Source organism: Entelurus aequoreus, linkage group LG01 (assembly GCF_033978785.1).
Source record: "Entelurus aequoreus isolate RoL-2023_Sb linkage group LG01, RoL_Eaeq_v1.1, whole genome shotgun sequence".
Lineage (NCBI taxonomy): Eukaryota > Metazoa > Chordata > Actinopteri > Syngnathiformes > Syngnathidae > Entelurus > Entelurus aequoreus.
In genome coordinates, this window is record NC_084731.1 from 67,386,536 (window position 1) to 67,404,145 (window position 17,610).

General features: G+C 38.5%; 1 protein-coding gene across 1 annotated transcript in view; it reads left to right on the plus strand.

Annotated features, from left to right (window-relative positions):
• mapk14b (mitogen-activated protein kinase 14b) overlaps positions 1–17,610 on the plus strand; it is a 53,263-nt gene that overhangs the window by 32,243 nt on the left and 3,410 nt on the right. The window contains exons 8-10 of the mRNA XM_062056836.1: positions 7,501–7,572; positions 15,333–15,412; positions 16,778–16,856. Of these exons, the coding sequence (XP_061912820.1) occupies positions 7,501–7,572; positions 15,333–15,412; positions 16,778–16,856 (231 nt within the window). The remainder of the gene's footprint in view (positions 1–7,500; positions 7,573–15,332; positions 15,413–16,777; positions 16,857–17,610) is intronic.

Genomic DNA, 17,610 nt, shown 5'->3' on the forward strand with positions numbered 1-17,610 from the left:
GTACGTAACTTTTTAAAAATATATAAGCTTTATGAACCTTGGGTTAGGTGAACGGTCTTTTGGGCTGAGTGATTGTGTGTGTTGATCAGGTGTTTGAATTGTATTGGCGTGTTCTATGGAGCTAGGAGCTAGCAGAGGAGCTAGGAGCTAGCATAACAAACACGCAGGTGTTATTATGCAGGATTAATTTGTGGCATATTAAATATAAGCCTGGTTGTGTTGTGGCTAATAGAGTATATATATGTCTTGTGTTTATTTACTGTTGTAGTCATTCCCAGCTGAATATCAGGTACCGTGAGTATGCAGCCTTGGCTGCTAAACATTCGATAACTTGACCGTATGTGCGCGTCACGTACGTAACTTTTTAAAAATATATAAGCTTTATGAACCTTGGGTTAGGTAAACGGTCTTTTGGGCTGAGTGATTGTGTGTGTTGATCAGGTGTTTGAATTGTATTGGCGTGTTCTATGGAGCTAGGAGCTAGCAGAGGAGCTAGGAGCTAGCATAACAAACACGCAGGTGTTTTTATGCAGGATTAATTTGTGGCATATTAAATATAAGCCTGGTTGTGTTGTGGCTAATAGAGTATATATATGTCTTGTGTTTATTTACTGTTGTAGTCATTCCCAGCTGAATATCAGGTCACCCCCGGCTCTCACAGCATCTTCCCTATCTGAATAGCTTCAACTCCCCACTAGTCCTTCACTTGCACTTTACTCATCCACAAATCTTTCATCCTCGCTCAAATTAATGGGGAAATTGTCGCTTTCTCGGTCTGAATCTCTCTCACTTCATGCGGCCATCATTGTAAACAATAGGGAACTTTGCGTATATGTTCAACTGACTACGTCACGCTACTTCCGGTAGGTGCAAGCCTTTTTTTTATCAGATACCAAAAGTTGCAATCTTTATCGTCGTTGTTCTATACTAAATCCTTTCAGCAAAAATATGGCAATATCGCGAAATGATCAAGTATGACACATAGAATAGATCTGCTATCCCCGTTTAAATAAAAAAAATTCATTTCAGTAGGCCTTTAAAAACAACCACAGTTGCAGAACAAAGGACTGTACACCTCAAAGAAATACAGGCAAAGGACAAACTACAAAATAACATTTAAAACAGTGGTAAAATACACATTGAAAAAGCAAATACAAATTATCTTAAGAACAATTTGTTAGATAAAAAGCAGTTAAAAAGTTAAACCAGTTTAAAGTCTCATGCTGGGTTAAAAGCCAGTGAATAAAAATGGGAAGAAGGGTGTTAAAAGTAGCCAAAGAAGGGGCCTGTCTCACATGGAGAGGGAGATGGTTCCAGAGTTTGGGAGCCGCAACAGAGAAGGTTCTGTACCGTCTAAGCTTGTGCTTTGATTTAACCACTTGATTGGATGTCTTTTCTAGCTGTTTGGTCAACTCTATATGGTTCTATTCTATTTACTATGCTTCATATCTGACACTGCTAACAGTTTAGCAGGACAAAACTCTTCATTTGACACGATTACTAACCATTTTCGGGGCGGTATAGCTTGGTTGGTAGAGTGGCCGTGCCAGCAACTTGAGGGTTCCAGGTTCGATCCCCCCTTCCGCCAACCTAGTCACTTCCGTTGTGTCCTTGGGCAAGACACTTTACCCACCTGCTCCCAGTGCCACCCACACTGGTTTAAATGTAACTTAGATATTGGGTTTCACTATGTAAAGCGCTTGAGTCACTAGAGAAAAAGCGCTATATAATTCACTTAACTTTTTTTCTACTATTTAAAATGTTTTAAAGCCATTACTGATCAGTGCTTTAGATCAGACTTAATTGTTTATACTGAAGTTTTTAATATTCAAATGCGCAGAAGAATGTAAGTTTAGTGCAGTTTTGTTTTTGTCATTAATCTGTTCCAAAGGGTCAGTTGAAAAGCATATCATGTGGAAACAGAAACCCTTTTTCAATGTAAATATCATTTGTTGCACAATGTAAACACAAAACAGTTCAATAGTGTTTCTTATGATATATCAAAGTGCTAGCACTCCTGTTGTATAAGTGGAACAGCACTCATTCAAATACTTTGCATACACTGAGCCACCAGCGTGTGTTTAATCGTACAAAAACCAATAAATATTTTGGTGAAAGTTTTTGCCTAAAACTGAATCATGAAAACCACTCGGGGTGTCAAAAAATCTTTTTTTTTCTTTCTTCCCCCCCACACGATGAAGAACACGATTATTCATTGTTTGGAAAACATGAATATTTTTTTGTACCACCAAAACTCAACTTTGAATATAGTTTAAAAGAAGAAAGTAGTAAGGAATTAGAATAGGGTTGTCAAAAGAAAAAATAAATTTTCGAATAAATCATGATTCTTATTTGAAACGATTCTTAATCCATCCATCCATCCATTTTCTACCGCTTATTCCCTTCGGGGTCACTGTGGGCGCTGTAGCCTATCTCAGCTACAATCGGGCGGAAGGCGGGGTATACCCTGGACAAGTCGCCACCTCATCGCAGGGCCAACACAGATAGACAGACAACATTCACACTCACATTCACACACTATCGATAAACCCCCCAAAAAATGTATTAAAAAAATAATGTATGTATGTATATGTATATATATACATATATATATATATATATATATATATATATATATATATATATATATATATATATATATATATATATATATATATATATATATATATATATATATATATATATATATATATATATATATATATATATATATATACTACCGTTCAAAAGTTTGGGGTCACCCAAACAATTTTGTGGAATAGCCTTCATTTCTAAGAACAAGAATAGACTGTCGAGTTTCAGATGAAGGTTCTCTTTTTTTGGCCATTTTGAGCGTTTACTTGACCCCACAAATGTGATGCTCCAGAAACTCAATCTGCACAAAGGAAGGTCAGTTTTGTAGCTTCTGTAACAAGCTAAACTGTTTTCAGATGTGTGAACATGATTGCACAAGGGTTTTCTAATCATCAATTAGCCTTCTGAGTCAATGAGCAAACACATTGTACCATTAGAACACTGGAGTGATAGTTGCTGGAAATGGGCCTCTATACACCTATGTAGATATTGCACCAAAAACCAGACATTTGCAGCTAGAATAGTCATTTACCACATTAGCAATGTATAGAGTGTATTTCTTTGAAGTTAAGACTAGTTTAAAATTATCTTCATTGAAAAGTACAGTGCTTTTCCTTAAAAAATAAGGACATTTCAATGTGACCCCAAACTTTTGAACGGTAGTGTATATTTATATTAGGGGTGTGGGAAAAAATCGATTCGAATTCGAATCGCGATTCTCACGTTGTGCGATTCAGAATCGATTGTCATTTTTAAAAAATCGATTTTTTTTATTTTTTATTAATCAATCCAACAAAACAATACACAGCAATACCATAACAATGCAATCCAATTCCAAACCCGACCCAGCAACACTCAGAACTGCACTAAACAGAGCAATTGAGAGGAGACACAAACACGACACAGAACAAACCAAAAGTAGTGAAACAAAAATTAATATTATCAACAACAGTATCAATATTAGGCAAGGCAAGGCAAGGCAAGGCAAGGCAAGGCAACTTTATTTGTATAGCGCTTTTCATACACAAGGCAGACTCAAAGTGCTTCACAGACAACAAAGTGAAATGAAAGAAAATAAAAGCAAAATTAAAATGCAGACAATAAAAATAAAAACAGTGCAGACGTTAAAAGTTAAAAGATTAAAAGATTTAGCTGAAAGCTAAGGTGAACATAAAAGTCTTCAGTCTAGTTTTAAAAGTAGTGAGAGTTGGGGAGAGTCTGACATCTTCAGGAAGTTTATTCCAGCTATGTGTTGCATAGTGACTGAATGATGATCTCCCTTGATTTGAGTTTACTCTTGGAACCGCTAACAGATTGGTCTCAGAAGATCTTAGTGATCTAGAGGGCGTATATAGTGGGAGCATATCAGTGATATACTTGGGCCCTAGACCATGTAGTGATTTATATGTGAGCAGGAGGATTTTGAAATCTATTCTCTGATGTACAGGGAGCCAATGTAAGGATTTAAGAATTGGTGTAATGTGCTCACATTTTTTGGTCTTTGTTAGAACTCTAGCAGCAGCGTTCTGAACAAGCTGTAGCTGCCTGACAGTTTTTTTGGGAAGACCTGCAAGGAGACCATTACAATAGTCTAGCCTACTGGTAATAAAGGCATGTACAAGTTTTTCTAAGTCTTGAGCTGACATGAGCCCTCTAAGTCTTTTTACATTTTTGAGGTGATAGTAGGCCGATTTTGTTACTGATTTGATGTGACTGTCGAAATGTAAATCAGAATCTAAAATAACCCCAAGATTTCTGGCTTTATTTGAGGTTTTCAGGGACAGTGATTTAAGGTGTTGGATGACTTTAAACCTTTCTTTTTTAGCACCAAAAACAATTATCTCAGTTTTATCTTCATTTAGTTGTAGGAAATTTTGGCACATCCAGTGTTTGACTTGCTCAATGCACTGGCACAGAAGATCTATGGGGCGATAGTAATTTGGTGATAGCGCTACATAGATTTGGGTGTCATCGGCATAGCAATGATGGTCAATGTTATTATTTTGCATGATTTGTCCTAGTGGGAGCATATAGATGTTAAATAAAGTCGGCCCCAAGATTGAACCTTGGGGGACTCCACGTTGGTTGGTTCTGATACAAAGTCACCAATGGAAACAAAATAGTTCCTATCTTGTAGATATGACTTGAACCAGCTTAAAACTGTGCCTGAGATCCCCACCCAGTTTTCCAACCTGTCCAAAAGTATTGAGTGGTCGACAGTGTCAAATGCAGCACTGAGGTCCAAAAGCATTAATACTGAAGTTTTGCCAGAGTCTGTGTTTAGACGGATGTCATTTATAACTTTAAGAAGGGCCGTCTCTGTGCTATGAAGAGGTCGAAATCCTGACTGGAAGTTGTTGTGGCAGCCAGTAGAAGCCAAGAAGTGATTTAGTTGTTGGAGGACAACTTTCTCAATTATTTTACTTATGAATGGTAGATTTGAAATTGGTCTGTAGTTGTTGATAACAGAGGCATCTAGGCTCTGCTTTTTTAGAAGAGGTTTAATGACTGCAGTTTTGAAAGCCTTCGGGAAATTGCCCGATTTAATAGAATTATTAACTATTTGCAAGATGTCTGTTGATAGGCAGTCAAAAACATTCTTAAAGAAGTTGGTAGGTAAAACATCAAGGCAGCAGGTGGATGACTTTAGAGCTGTCACCGTTTCCACTAGAGTTTTAGAGTCTATATTAGTTACAATTTCAACATAGCAGTGATTAAAAATCCCTCATTGACATTATCATTAGACATTTATTAAAAAAAAAAAAAAAAGAACAATAGTGTCACAGTGGCTTACACTCCTTTGCATCTCATAAGCTTGACAACACACTGTGTCCAATATTTTCACAAAGATAAAATAAGTCATACTTTTGGTTCATTTAATAGTTCAAACAAATTTACATTATTGCAATCAGTTGATAAAACATTGTCCTTTACAATTATAAAAGCTTTTTACAAAAATCTACTACACTGCTTGCATGTCAGCAGACTGGGGTAGATCCTGCTGAAATCCTATGTATTGAATGAATAAAGAATCGTTTTGAATTGGGAAAAAAATCGTTTTTGAATCGAGAATCGTTGAATTTACTTTTTTTTTAATTTTGAATCGAATCGTGACTCCAAGAATCGATATTGAATCGAATCGTGGGACACCCAAAGATTCACAGCCCTAATGCTCAGGATTGTTAAAATCAGTACTATTATTACTATTGTGTATGTAGTTATTCCAAATGTAAACAGGAAGAGGAGGTAGTCTTCTCTGGGGCGGTTGGCAGATTCTTGACTTTAGAAACAAGCTTCAGGTGTATTTCACGTTGGAGATTCCAGAGTAGCTGTTTGCATTTGCCACTGATTACAAAACACACTATTATACTTCACAAGTAATTATGGCATTTTTTTAAATAAATATACGAAGGATTTAAGTAGTACATATTTTAGCACACCATTTGTTTCCTTCTAAGGTAGTTTTGTTATACTTATGTGTGTGTGTGTGTATATATATCTGTTTTTGTAGGGGGAGTTTACAAACCAAAGAAAAGTGTGTAATGCTTCCCCTCTTTATCATTCATGCTTCTGTCTGTTGTTGTCATGTCTGATCTTCATTGGAGCTATGCCACTGATGCATTTTGCTGAATAAGCCAAATCTCAACTTGACTATTTGCTTTTAAAACAAATGTACATTATTGCAATTAGTTGATAAAACATTGTCCTTTACAATTATAAAAGCTTTTTACAAAAATCTACTACTCTGCTTGCATGTCAGCAGACTGGGGTAGATCCTGCTGAAATCCTATGTATTGAATGAATAGAGAATCGTTTTGAATAGGGAAAAAAATCGTATTTGAATCGAGAATCGTGTTGAATTGAAAAAATCGATTTTGAATCAAATCGTGACCCCAAGAATCGATATTGAATCGAATCGTGGGACACCCAAAGATTCACAGCCCTAATATACTGTATATATATGTATGTATGTATGTATGTATGTATGTATGTATGTATGTATGTATGTATGTGTATATATGTATGTATGTGTATATATGTATGTATGTATGTACACTACCGTTCAAAAGTTTGGGGTCACCCAAACAATTTTGTGGAATAGCCTTCATTTCTAAGAACAATAATAGACTGTCGAGTTTCAGATGAAAGTTCTCTTTTTCTGGCCATTTTGAGCGTTTAATTGACCCCACAAATGTGATGCTCCAGAAACTCAATCTGCTCAAAGGAAGATCAGTTTTGTAGCTTCTGTAACGAGCTAAACTGTTTTCAGATGTGTGAACATGATTGCACAAGGGTTTTCTAATCATCAATTAGCCTTCTGAGCCAATGAGCAAACACAGTGTACCATTAGAACACTGGAGTGATAGTTGCTGGAAATGGGCCTCTATACACCTATGTAGATACTGCACCAAAAACCAGACATTTGCAGCTGGAATAGTCATTTACCACATTAGCAATGTATAGAGTTTATTTCTATAAAGTTAAGACTAGTTTAAAGTTATCTTCATTGAAAAATACAGTGCTTTTCCTTCAAAAATAAGGACATTTCAATGTGACCCCAAACTTTTGAACGGTAGTGTACATAGAAGAATGGTGTGGTGGCCAAAGATTGACAGGCCAAGTAACCACTGCATTAGTTTGTGAAGGTAAACACAAAATCCGCATTAGTTTGTGAAGGTAAACACAAAAACTGCATTAATTTTTGAAGGTAAACACAAAAACTGCATTAGTTTGTGAAGGTAAACGCAAAAACTGCATTAGTTTGTGAAGGTAAACACAAAAAGGGGTTCATGAAGGCTACACAACTGGCCTCTGGATTGAAGACACATTTTTGAGTGAATAAATCAATAGATGTTTTCAGTTGATGTTCACTGCGTATATTGTTTCTCTGCTTCCATCTTTAAGTGGACATCTGGTCGGTGGGCTGCATCATGGCCGAACTACTCACCGGACGGACGCTATTCCCCGGCACAGACCGTATCCTTGCACTCGGAGAAGGTAGTGATGTGTGGCACTATTTGCAGATGGTAAACCAACAATGCTATTTCCACACAAATAATATTTGTTGACCTGGGACAAACAGTGCAATATTTAGTTGTGAATCTACACCTAAACACATGACATCATCTGTTGCAATTTGACTACAGCAATAGAAAATGAGCTTGCTCTGCTGTGGTTTATGACTCAGCGATAAGTACACCTTCCTGTTCCCTCCCACAATGCAATGCATGCAAGTGCTGTGATGCAGAAATGTATTTGCCTAAGTGGAACATGAAGTAGCGCTGCTCATTTTCACCTCACCAGGGATTTATGTGGCTCCTAAACACCAACCAAGACCTTCGTAAAGTCAAGTAGACTTCTATAAGAATCTATTTACACATGAATAATTACATCTAGCCTAAACAAAAATCCCTATTTTTGTTTGAAAAAACTACACTATAATGTGTGTATGTATATGTCCTAGGGCTGGGCCATATCTTTTTAAACAAGATATGACTTAAGAAAATATCCTAATATGGATATCATTTATTTCACGTTTAAAATGACCAAACACCGATTATTTGTTGTGTTCCTTGATTCTCCCCCATTGGCTATTAAACCCCTCCCCTTCCTCCTTCCAAAACACGCTTGCCCTCGCCCTCGCCCACCCACTGCACTGACCCACAACAACAACACACAAGGAAATATTCGCTTAACTACATTTCCCATTAGCTTGGCAGTAGCTTCGCTACTTTTAAATAAGTAGCCATTTCCGTAGCTTAGCTATGTTTAGACCCATGTAGCGGTTAGTAAAGCTACATGCTAAAAAAGAAGAAAGACAGAAGTGTAACTCCACAGGCAGGTGACAATATATACGGGAAACATCAATGATGATTGGTTGGTTTACGTAAAAGAACATCCATGATTGGTTGGTTGTTTACTATGATGAGTCACTTGAAGTAAGATGACTCCTCAGTTGAAGTAAGATGTCTCCTCACTTGAAGTAAGATGTCTCCTCACTTGAAGTAAGATGTCTCCTCACTTGAAGTAAGGTGTGTCCTCACTTGAAGTACAAACCCCGTTTCCATATGACTTGGGAAATTGTGTTAGATGTAAATATAAACGGAATACAATGATCTGCAAATCCTTTTCAACCCATATTCAATTGAATGCACTACAAAGATGTTCACACTCATAAACTTTTTTTTTTTTTGCAAATAATAATTAACTTAGAATTTTATGGCTGCAACACGTGCCAAAGTAGTTGGGAAAGGGCATGTTCACCACTGTGTTACATGGCCTTTCCTTTTAACAACACTCAGTAAACGTTTGGGAACTGAGGAGACACATTTTTTAAGCTTCTCAGGTGGAATTATTTCCCATTCTTGCTTGATGTACAGCTTAAGTTGTTCAACAGTCCGGGGGTCTCCGTTGTGGTATTTTAGGCTTCATAATGCGCCACACATTTTTGATGGGAGACAGGTCTGGACTACAGGCAGGCCAGTCTAGTACCCGCACTCTTTTACTACGAAGCCACGTTGATGTAACACGTGGCTTGGCATTGTCTTGCTGAAATAAGCAGGGGCGTCCATGGTAAAGTTGCTTGGATGGCAACATATGTTGCTCCAAAACCTGTATGTACCTTTCAGCATTAATGGTGCCTTCACAGATGTGTAAGTTACCCATGCCTTGGGCACTAATACACCCCCATACCATCACAGATGCTGGCTTTTCAACTTTGCGCCTATAACAATCCGGATGGTTATTTTCCTCTTTGGTCCGGAGGACACGACGTCCACAGTTTCCAAAAACAATTTGAAATGTGGACTCGTCAGACCACAGAACACTTTTCCACTTTGTATCAGTCCATCTTAGATGAGCTCAGGCCCAGCGAAGCCGACGGCGTTTCTGGGTGTTGTTGATAGACGGTTTTCGCCTTGCATAAGAGAGTTTTAACTTGCACTTACAGATGTAGCGACCAACTGTAGTTACTGACAGTGGGTTCCTGAAGTGTTCCTGAGCCCATGTGGTGATATCCTTTACACACTGATGTCGCTTGTTGATGCAGTACAGCCTGAGGGATTGAAGGTCACGGGCTTAACTGCTTACGTGCAGTGATTTCTCCAGATTCTCTGAACCCTTTGATGATATTACGGACCGTAGATGGTGAAATCCCTAAATACCTTGCAATAGCTGGTTGAAAAAGGTTTTTCTTAAACTGTTCAACAATTTGCTCACACATTTGTTGACAAAGTGGTGACCCTTGCCCCATCCTTGTTTGTGAATGACTGAGCATTTCATGGAATCTACTTTTATACCCAATCATGGCACCCACCTGTTCCCAATTTGCCTGTTCACCTGTGGGATGTTCCAAATAAGTGTTTGATGAGCATTCCTCAACTTTATCAGTATTTATTGCCACATTTCCCAACTTCTTTGTCACGTGTTGCTGCCATCAAATTCTAAAGTTAATGATTATTTGCATTTTTTTAATCAGTTTGAACATCAAATATGTTGTCTTTGTAGCATATTCAACTGAAAATGGGTTGAAAGTGATTAGCAAATCATTGTATTCCGTTTATATTTACATCTAACACAATTTCCCAACTCATATAGAAACGGGGTTTGTAAGATGTCTCTTCACTTGAAGTAAGATGTCTCCTCACTTGAAGTAAGGTGTCTCCTCACTTGAAGTAAGGTGTCTCTACACTTGAAGTAAGATGTCTCCTCACTTGAAGTAAGATGTCTCTTCACTTGAAGTAAGGTGTCTCCTCACTTGAAGTAAGATGTCTCCTCACTTGAAGTAAAATGTCTCTACACTTGAAGTAAGATGTCTCCTCACTTGAAGTAAGATGTCTCCTCACTTGAAGTAAGATGTCTCCTCACTTGAAGTAAGATGTCTCCTCACTTGAAGTAAGATGTCTCTTCACTTGAAGTAAGATGTGTCCTCACTTGAAGTAAGATGTCTCTTCACTTGAAGTAAGATGTCTCCTCACTTGAAGTAAGATGTCTCTTCATTTGAAGTAAAATGTCTCTTCACTTGAAGTAAGATGTCTCCTCACTTGAAGTAAGATGTCTCTTCACTAGAAATAAGATGTCTCTTCACTAGAAGTAAAATGTCTCTTCACTTGAAGTAAGATTTCTCTTCACTTGAAGTAAGATGTCTCTTCATTTGAAGTAAAATGTCTCTTCACTTGAAGTAAGATGTCTCCTCACTTGAAGTAAGATGTCTCTTCACTAGAAATAAGATGTCTCTTCACTAGAAGTAAAATGTCTCTTCACTTGAAGTAAGATTTCTCTTCACTTGAAGTAAGAGGTCTCTTCACTTGAAGTAAGATGTCTCTTCACTTGAAGTAAGATGTGTCCTCACTTGAAGTAAGATGTCTCTTCACTTGAAGTAAGGTGTCTCCTCACTTGAAGTAAAATGTCTCTTCACTTGAAGTAAGATGTGTCCTCACTTGAAGTAAGATGTCTCCTCACTTGAAGTAAGATGTCTCCTCACTTGAAGTAAGATGTCTCCTCACTTGAAGTAAGATGTTTCCTCACTTGAAGTAAGATGTCTCCTCACTTGAAGTAAGATGTGTCCTCACTTGAAGTAAGATGTCTTCTCACTTGAAGTAAGATGTCTTCTCACTTGAAGTAAGATGTGTCCTCACTTGAAGTAAGATGTCTTCTCACTTGAAGTAAGATGTCTTCTCACTTGAAGTAAGATGTGTCCTCACTTGAAGTAAGATGTGTTCTCACTTGAAGTAAGATGTCTCCTCACTTGAAGTAAGACGTGTCCTCACTTGAAGTAAGATGTCTCTTCACTTGAAGTAAGGTGTCTCCTCACTTGAAGTAAAATGTCTCTTCACTTGAAGTAAGATGTCTCCTCACTTGAAGTAAGATGTCTCCTCACTTGAAGTAAGATGTCTCCTCACTTGAAGTAAGATGTCTCCTCACTTGAAGTAAGATGTGTCCTCACTTGAAGTAAGATGTGTCCTCACTTGAAGTAAGATGTGTCCTCACTTGAAGTAAGATGTCTCCTCACTTGAAGTAAGATGTGTCCTCACTTGAAGTAAGATGTGTCCTCACTTGAAGTAAGATGTGTCCTCACTTGAAGTAAGATGTCTCCTCACTTGAAGTACGATGTGTCCTCACTTGAAGTAAGATGTCTTCTCACTTGAAGTAAGATGTGTCCTCACTTGAAGTAAGATGTGTTCTCACTTGAAGTAAGATGTGTCCTCACTTGAAGTAAGGTGTGTCCTCACTTGGAGTAAGATGTGTCCTCACTTGAAGTAAGGTGTCTCCTCACTTGAAGTAAGGTGTGTCCTCACTTGAAGTAAAATGTCTCCTCACTTGAAGTAAGATGTCTCCTCACTTGAAGTAAGATGTCTCCTCACTAGAAGTAGGATGTGTCCTCACTTGAAGTAAGATGTCTCCTCACTTGAAGTAAGATGTCTCCTCACTTGAAGTAAGATGTCTCCTCACTTGAAGTAAGATGTCTCCTCACTTGAAGTAAGATGTGTCCTCACTTGAAGTAAGATGTGTCCTCACTAGAAGTAAGGTGTCTCCTCACTAGAAGTAAGATGTCTCCTCACTTGAAGTAAGATGTGTCCTCACTTGAAGTAAGATGTCTCTTCACTTGAAGTAAGGTGTCTCCTCACGTGAAGTAAAATGTCTCTTCACTTGAAGTAAGATGTCTCCTCACTTGAAGTAAGATGTCTCCTCACTTGAAGTAGGATGTCTCCTCACTTGAAGTAAGATGTCTCCTCACTTGAAGTAGGATGTCTCCTCACTTGAAGTAAGATGTCTCCTCACTTGAAGTAAGATGTGTCCTCACTTGAAGTAAGATGTGTCCTCACTTGAAGTAAGATGTCTCCTCACTTGAAGTAAGATGTGTCCTCACTTGAAGTAAGATGTCTTCTCACTTGAAGTAAGATGTCTTCTCACTTGAAGTAAGATGTGTCCTCACTTGAAGTAAGATGTGTTCTCACTTGAAGTAAGATGTGTACTCACTTGAAGTAAGATGTGTCCTCACTTGAAGTAAGATGTCTCCTCACTTGAAGTAAGATGTCTCCTCACTTGAAGTAAGATGTCTCCTCACTTGAAGTAAGATGTCTCCTCACTTGAAGTAAGACGTGTCCTCACTTGAAGTAAGGTGTCTCCTCACTTGAAGTAAAATGTCTCTTCACTTGAAGTAAGATGTCTCCTCACTTGAAGTAAGATGTCTCCTCACTTGAAGTAAGATGTCTCCTCACTTGAAGTAAGATGTCTCCTCACTTGAAGTAAGATGTGTCCTCACTTGAAGTAAGATGTGTCCTCACTTGAAGTAAGATGTGTCCTCACTTGAAGTACGATGTGTCCTCACTTGAAGTAAGATGTCTTCTCACTTGAAGTAAGATGTCTTCTCACTTGAAGTAAGATGTGTCCTCACTTGAAGTAAGATGTGTTCTCACTTGAAGTAAGATGTGTCCTCACTTGAAGTAAGGTGTGTCCTCACTTGAAGTAAGATGTGTCCTCACTTGAAGTACGATGTGTCCTCACTTGAAGTAAGATGTCTTCTCACTTGAAGTAAGATGTGTCCTCACTTGAAGTAAGATGTGTTCTCACTTGAAGTAAGATGTGTCCTCACTTGAAGTAAGATGTGTCCTCACTTGAAGTACGATGTGTCCTCACTTGAAGTAAGATGTCTTCTCACTTGAAGATGTGTCCTCACTTGAAGTAAGATGTGTTCTCACTTGAAGTAAGATGTGTCCTCACTTGAAGTAAGGTGTGTCCTCACTTGGAGTAAGGTGTGTCCTCACTTGAAGTAAAATGTCTCCTCACTTGAAGTAAGATGTCTCCTCACTTGAAGTAAGATGTCTCCTCACTAGAAGTAGGATGTGTCCTCACTTGAAGTAAGATGTCTCCTCACTTGAAGTAAGATGTCTCCTCACTTGAAGTAAGATGTCTCCTCACTTGAAGTAAGATGTGTCCTCACTTGAAGTAAGATGTGTCCTCACTTGAAGTAAGATGTCTCTTCACTTGAAGTAAGGTGTCTCCTCACATGAAGTAAAATGTCTCTTCACTTGAAGTAAGATGTCTCCTCACTTGAAGTAAGATGTCTCCTCACTTGAAGTAGGATGTCTCCTCACTTGAAGTAAGATGTCTCCTCACTTGAAGTAAGATGTGTCCTCACTTGAAGTAAGATGTGTCCTCACTTGAAGTAAGATGTCTCCTCACTTGAAGTAAGATGTCTCCTCACTTGAAGTAAGATGTCTCCTCACTTGAAGTAAGATGTCTCCTCACTTGAAGTAAGACGTGTCCTCACTTGAAGTAAGGTGTCTCCTCACTTGAAGTAAAATGTCTCTTCACTTGAAGTAAGATGTCTCCTCACTTGAAGTAAGATGTCTCCTCACTTGAAGTAAGATGTCTCCTCACTTGAAGTAAGATGTCTCCTCACTTGAAGTAAGATGTGTCCTCACTTGAAGTAAGATGTGTCCTCACTTGAAGTAAGATGTGTCCTCACTTGAAGTAAGATGTCTCCTCACTTGAAGTACGATGTGTCCTCACTTGAAGTAAGATGTCTTCTCACTTGAAGTAAGATGTCTTCTCACTTGAAGTAAGATGTGTCCTCACTTGAAGTAAGATGTGTTCTCACTTGAAGTAAGATGTGTCCTCACTTGAAGTAAGGTGTGTCCTCACTTGGAGTAAGGTGTGTCCTCACTTGAAGTAAAATGTCTCCTCACTTGAAGTAAGATGTCTCCTCACTTGAAGTAAGATGTCTCCTCACTAGAAGTAAGATGTGTCCTCACTTGAAGTAAGATGTGTCCTCACTAGAAGTAAGGTGTCTCCTCACTAGAAGTAAGATGTCTCCTCACTTGAAGTAAGATGTGTTCCTCACATGAAGTAAAATGTCTCTTCACTTGAAGTAAGATGTCTCCTCACTTGAAGTAAGATGTCTCCTCACTTGAAGTAGGATGTCTCCTCACTTGAAGTAAGATGTCTCCTCACTTGAAGTAAGATGTCTCCTCACTTGAAGTAAGATGTGTCCTCACTTGAAGTAAGATGTGTCCTCACTTGAAGTAAGATGTCTCCTCACTTGAAGTAAGATGTGTCCTCACTTGAAGTAAGATGTCTTCTCACTTGAAGTAAGATGTCTTCTCACTTGAAGTAAGATGTGTCCTCACTTGAAGTAAGATGTGTTCTCACTTGAAGTAAGATGTGTCCTCACTTGAAGCAAGGTGTGTCCTCACTTGAAGTAAGGTGTCTCCTCACTTGAAGTAAGATGTCTCCTCACTTGAAGTAAGATGTCTCCTCACTTGAAGTAAGATGTCTCCTCACTTGAAGTAAGATGTCTCCTCACTTGAAGTAAGACGTGTCCTCACTTGAAGTAAGATGTCTCTTCACTTGAAGTAAGGTGTCTCCTCACTTGAAGTAAAATGTCTCTTCACTTGAAGTAAGATGTCTCCTCACTTGAAGTAAGATGTCTCCTCACTTGAAGTAAGATGTCTCCTCACTTGAAGTAAGGTGTGTCCTCACTTGAAGTAAAATTTGTCCTCACTTGAAGTAAGATGTCTCCTCACTAGAAGTAAGATGTCTCCTCACTTGAAGTAAGATGTCTCCTCACTAGAAGTAAGATGTGTCCTCACTTGAAGTAAGATGTCTCCTCACTTGAAGTAAGATGTTTCCTCACTAGAAGTAAGGTGTGTCCTCACTTGAAGTAAAATTTGTCCTCACTTGAAGTAAGGTGTGTCTTGAAGAGATGCTCTTGGTCCTTGACTGGGACACCACAGATATAAACCAGCTGCAGCAGATCATGCGTCTGACGGGAACTCCTCCGGCCTCGCTCATCAGCAGGATGCCCAGTCATGAGGTGAGAACATGAAAAGTCAGATGCATTGTAGGAAAGCCTTTCTTTATCTGAAAACAAGCCTCTGCTCTGGCACTTCCTCTCCGACTCACTTGTGGCTGCTTGAACAGGTGACATCATCAGCAACTTGAACAGGTGACATCATCAGCAACTAAAAGCATGTCTTCAAGGACCAGCTTGACTAGTTTGTGTTTCATTGTGTCCATGAAAGCAAGTCCAATTGTCTTTACAATCTGTAAAGAATGTGAAAACACTGTCCACATTTTACAAAATGCCACAAATTCAGTCAGCCATTTTGAATATTACAGTCCAATTTTGGCAGAGTGACATCACTGCAGTGATGCTCTGACCATATTATTAGATGAGTCATACTGGAAATACGCAAATAGATGTTCTGTTTATCATTCACAATCTTTGTGTAAGACAAAACACATATTTTGATGCATTGGAAATGGTAAATCAATATCTAACCATCATTATACTCTCTAAACACATCCTGAAACAATACTCCATTTACATGTCCCGACCTGAAAATGAATCAAATATGACTGATATTGTTATTATTGTTGACACACTCGGCTGCTTCTGCTTGGTGTCAAACTTGCTAAAAGTAAATTGTAGATTATAATTCATGCATCTCTCACCTGCTAGTAGACAAATGTGGCCATGGACCCACAGGCTGGTCCACTTTCACATGTCCCAGGTGGCAAAAAAGACACAAAGAAACGCTTCCTGCAGGAACTTTTTTTTAACCTACGTGGGGATTGTGATTGATTCTTCATCTAAATGGAATTTTGTGAGCGTCCTGTCGGTCGGCATCCCGGTGAGAGTAGAAATATTACAGTAAGTGTTTGTTTCATTAAGGTTAGTTTGTATGTTTAGCACCTAGCAATGATGCTAATGCTATAGTGTCACAATGAAACGACATCCATCAATCGGCTTCTAAAACTTATTACTCATCCTCTTTGTGTTCGGGCTCAAAAATATAAGGTCCAGGATCATAATTTTCCCCAAAGTAATTGTCGTTGGCTCCCACAAAGTCTGCTTGATTAGCTTTGTTGTTGATGGGGAAGGGATCTGTGGTTCCTCCTCTACATCACATGATCACGTGACTAGCTGCCTCATTATCTCTCAAAATGTCTGGGGAATCTCCGTGAGATTGATACTCTTTGATCTTATCTATTTATTTACTAACTTTGTAAGTCTTTTGACGTCATAAATCATTTATATGTGATAATAGCTTCAATATAGAGGCAACTGTTTTTTTACACTCTACTGCTACTTGAATGGAAGGATTAACAGTAACAGTAACATTGATTTTTAGCGTAACATAATGTGGTTGACCTTTTTCTTTTATTTCCCTCACAGGCAAGGAGTTATATCAACTCCATTCCTCATATGCCCAAGAGAAACTTTGCGGATGTGTTCATTGGTGCAAACCCTCTTGGTAAGTTCTCTGCTTTTCAAAGTACCAAAGAGGTGCAGCAGCTTCAGGAAAAAATGGTCCTTCCTAATAAAACCCTCCCATTTTTGGAATAGGGTTACGTAATCGGGGCCAAATCAGTCATTTTCAAACGGTGCCAATTAGGGATGTAACAAGAAACAGTAATAACGATAATCGCGGTGAAATTAAAATGATCAAAAAAATGTGATTGATAACTTCACTTTGATAAACTCATGGACTGACTGGCGCCAGCTCGCTAGCTTATATGCTAACGTGAAAACAAGAGACATTAACGTCTTTCTCCATTACGAAATGACATACCACAATCTAAATTTACCGTCTTTTTTGGACTACAGAGCGCAGAGAGATTAACTGTTTACAAGCATTGTCTGTAACACTGCAGTAAAACGGCTGATCAAGCAAAACAGAAGTCATGGTCATGGACCCACTAGCTGCGCAAGCTAGCTCTCCAATCAGCTAAACAGACTCAATAACTCCACAGTGACTTTTTGGGGAATTTACTAAACTGAAACAATACAAAAAGAGTGCTGTTGTAAGTTAATAATACTAACACGGACACACATAAACGTGTTAGCATATTGGCTAATTCTAACAACGCTTGTTATTTGTACCATGGCATGTACAGATATGTATGAAAACACTCCTACAGACATCACACATGGGACGCTTTAGTAAGTTCAAATTGTTTCAGTTATATTGTGAAACTCACAAATGTTTAGAGTGATAAATGAAGAAT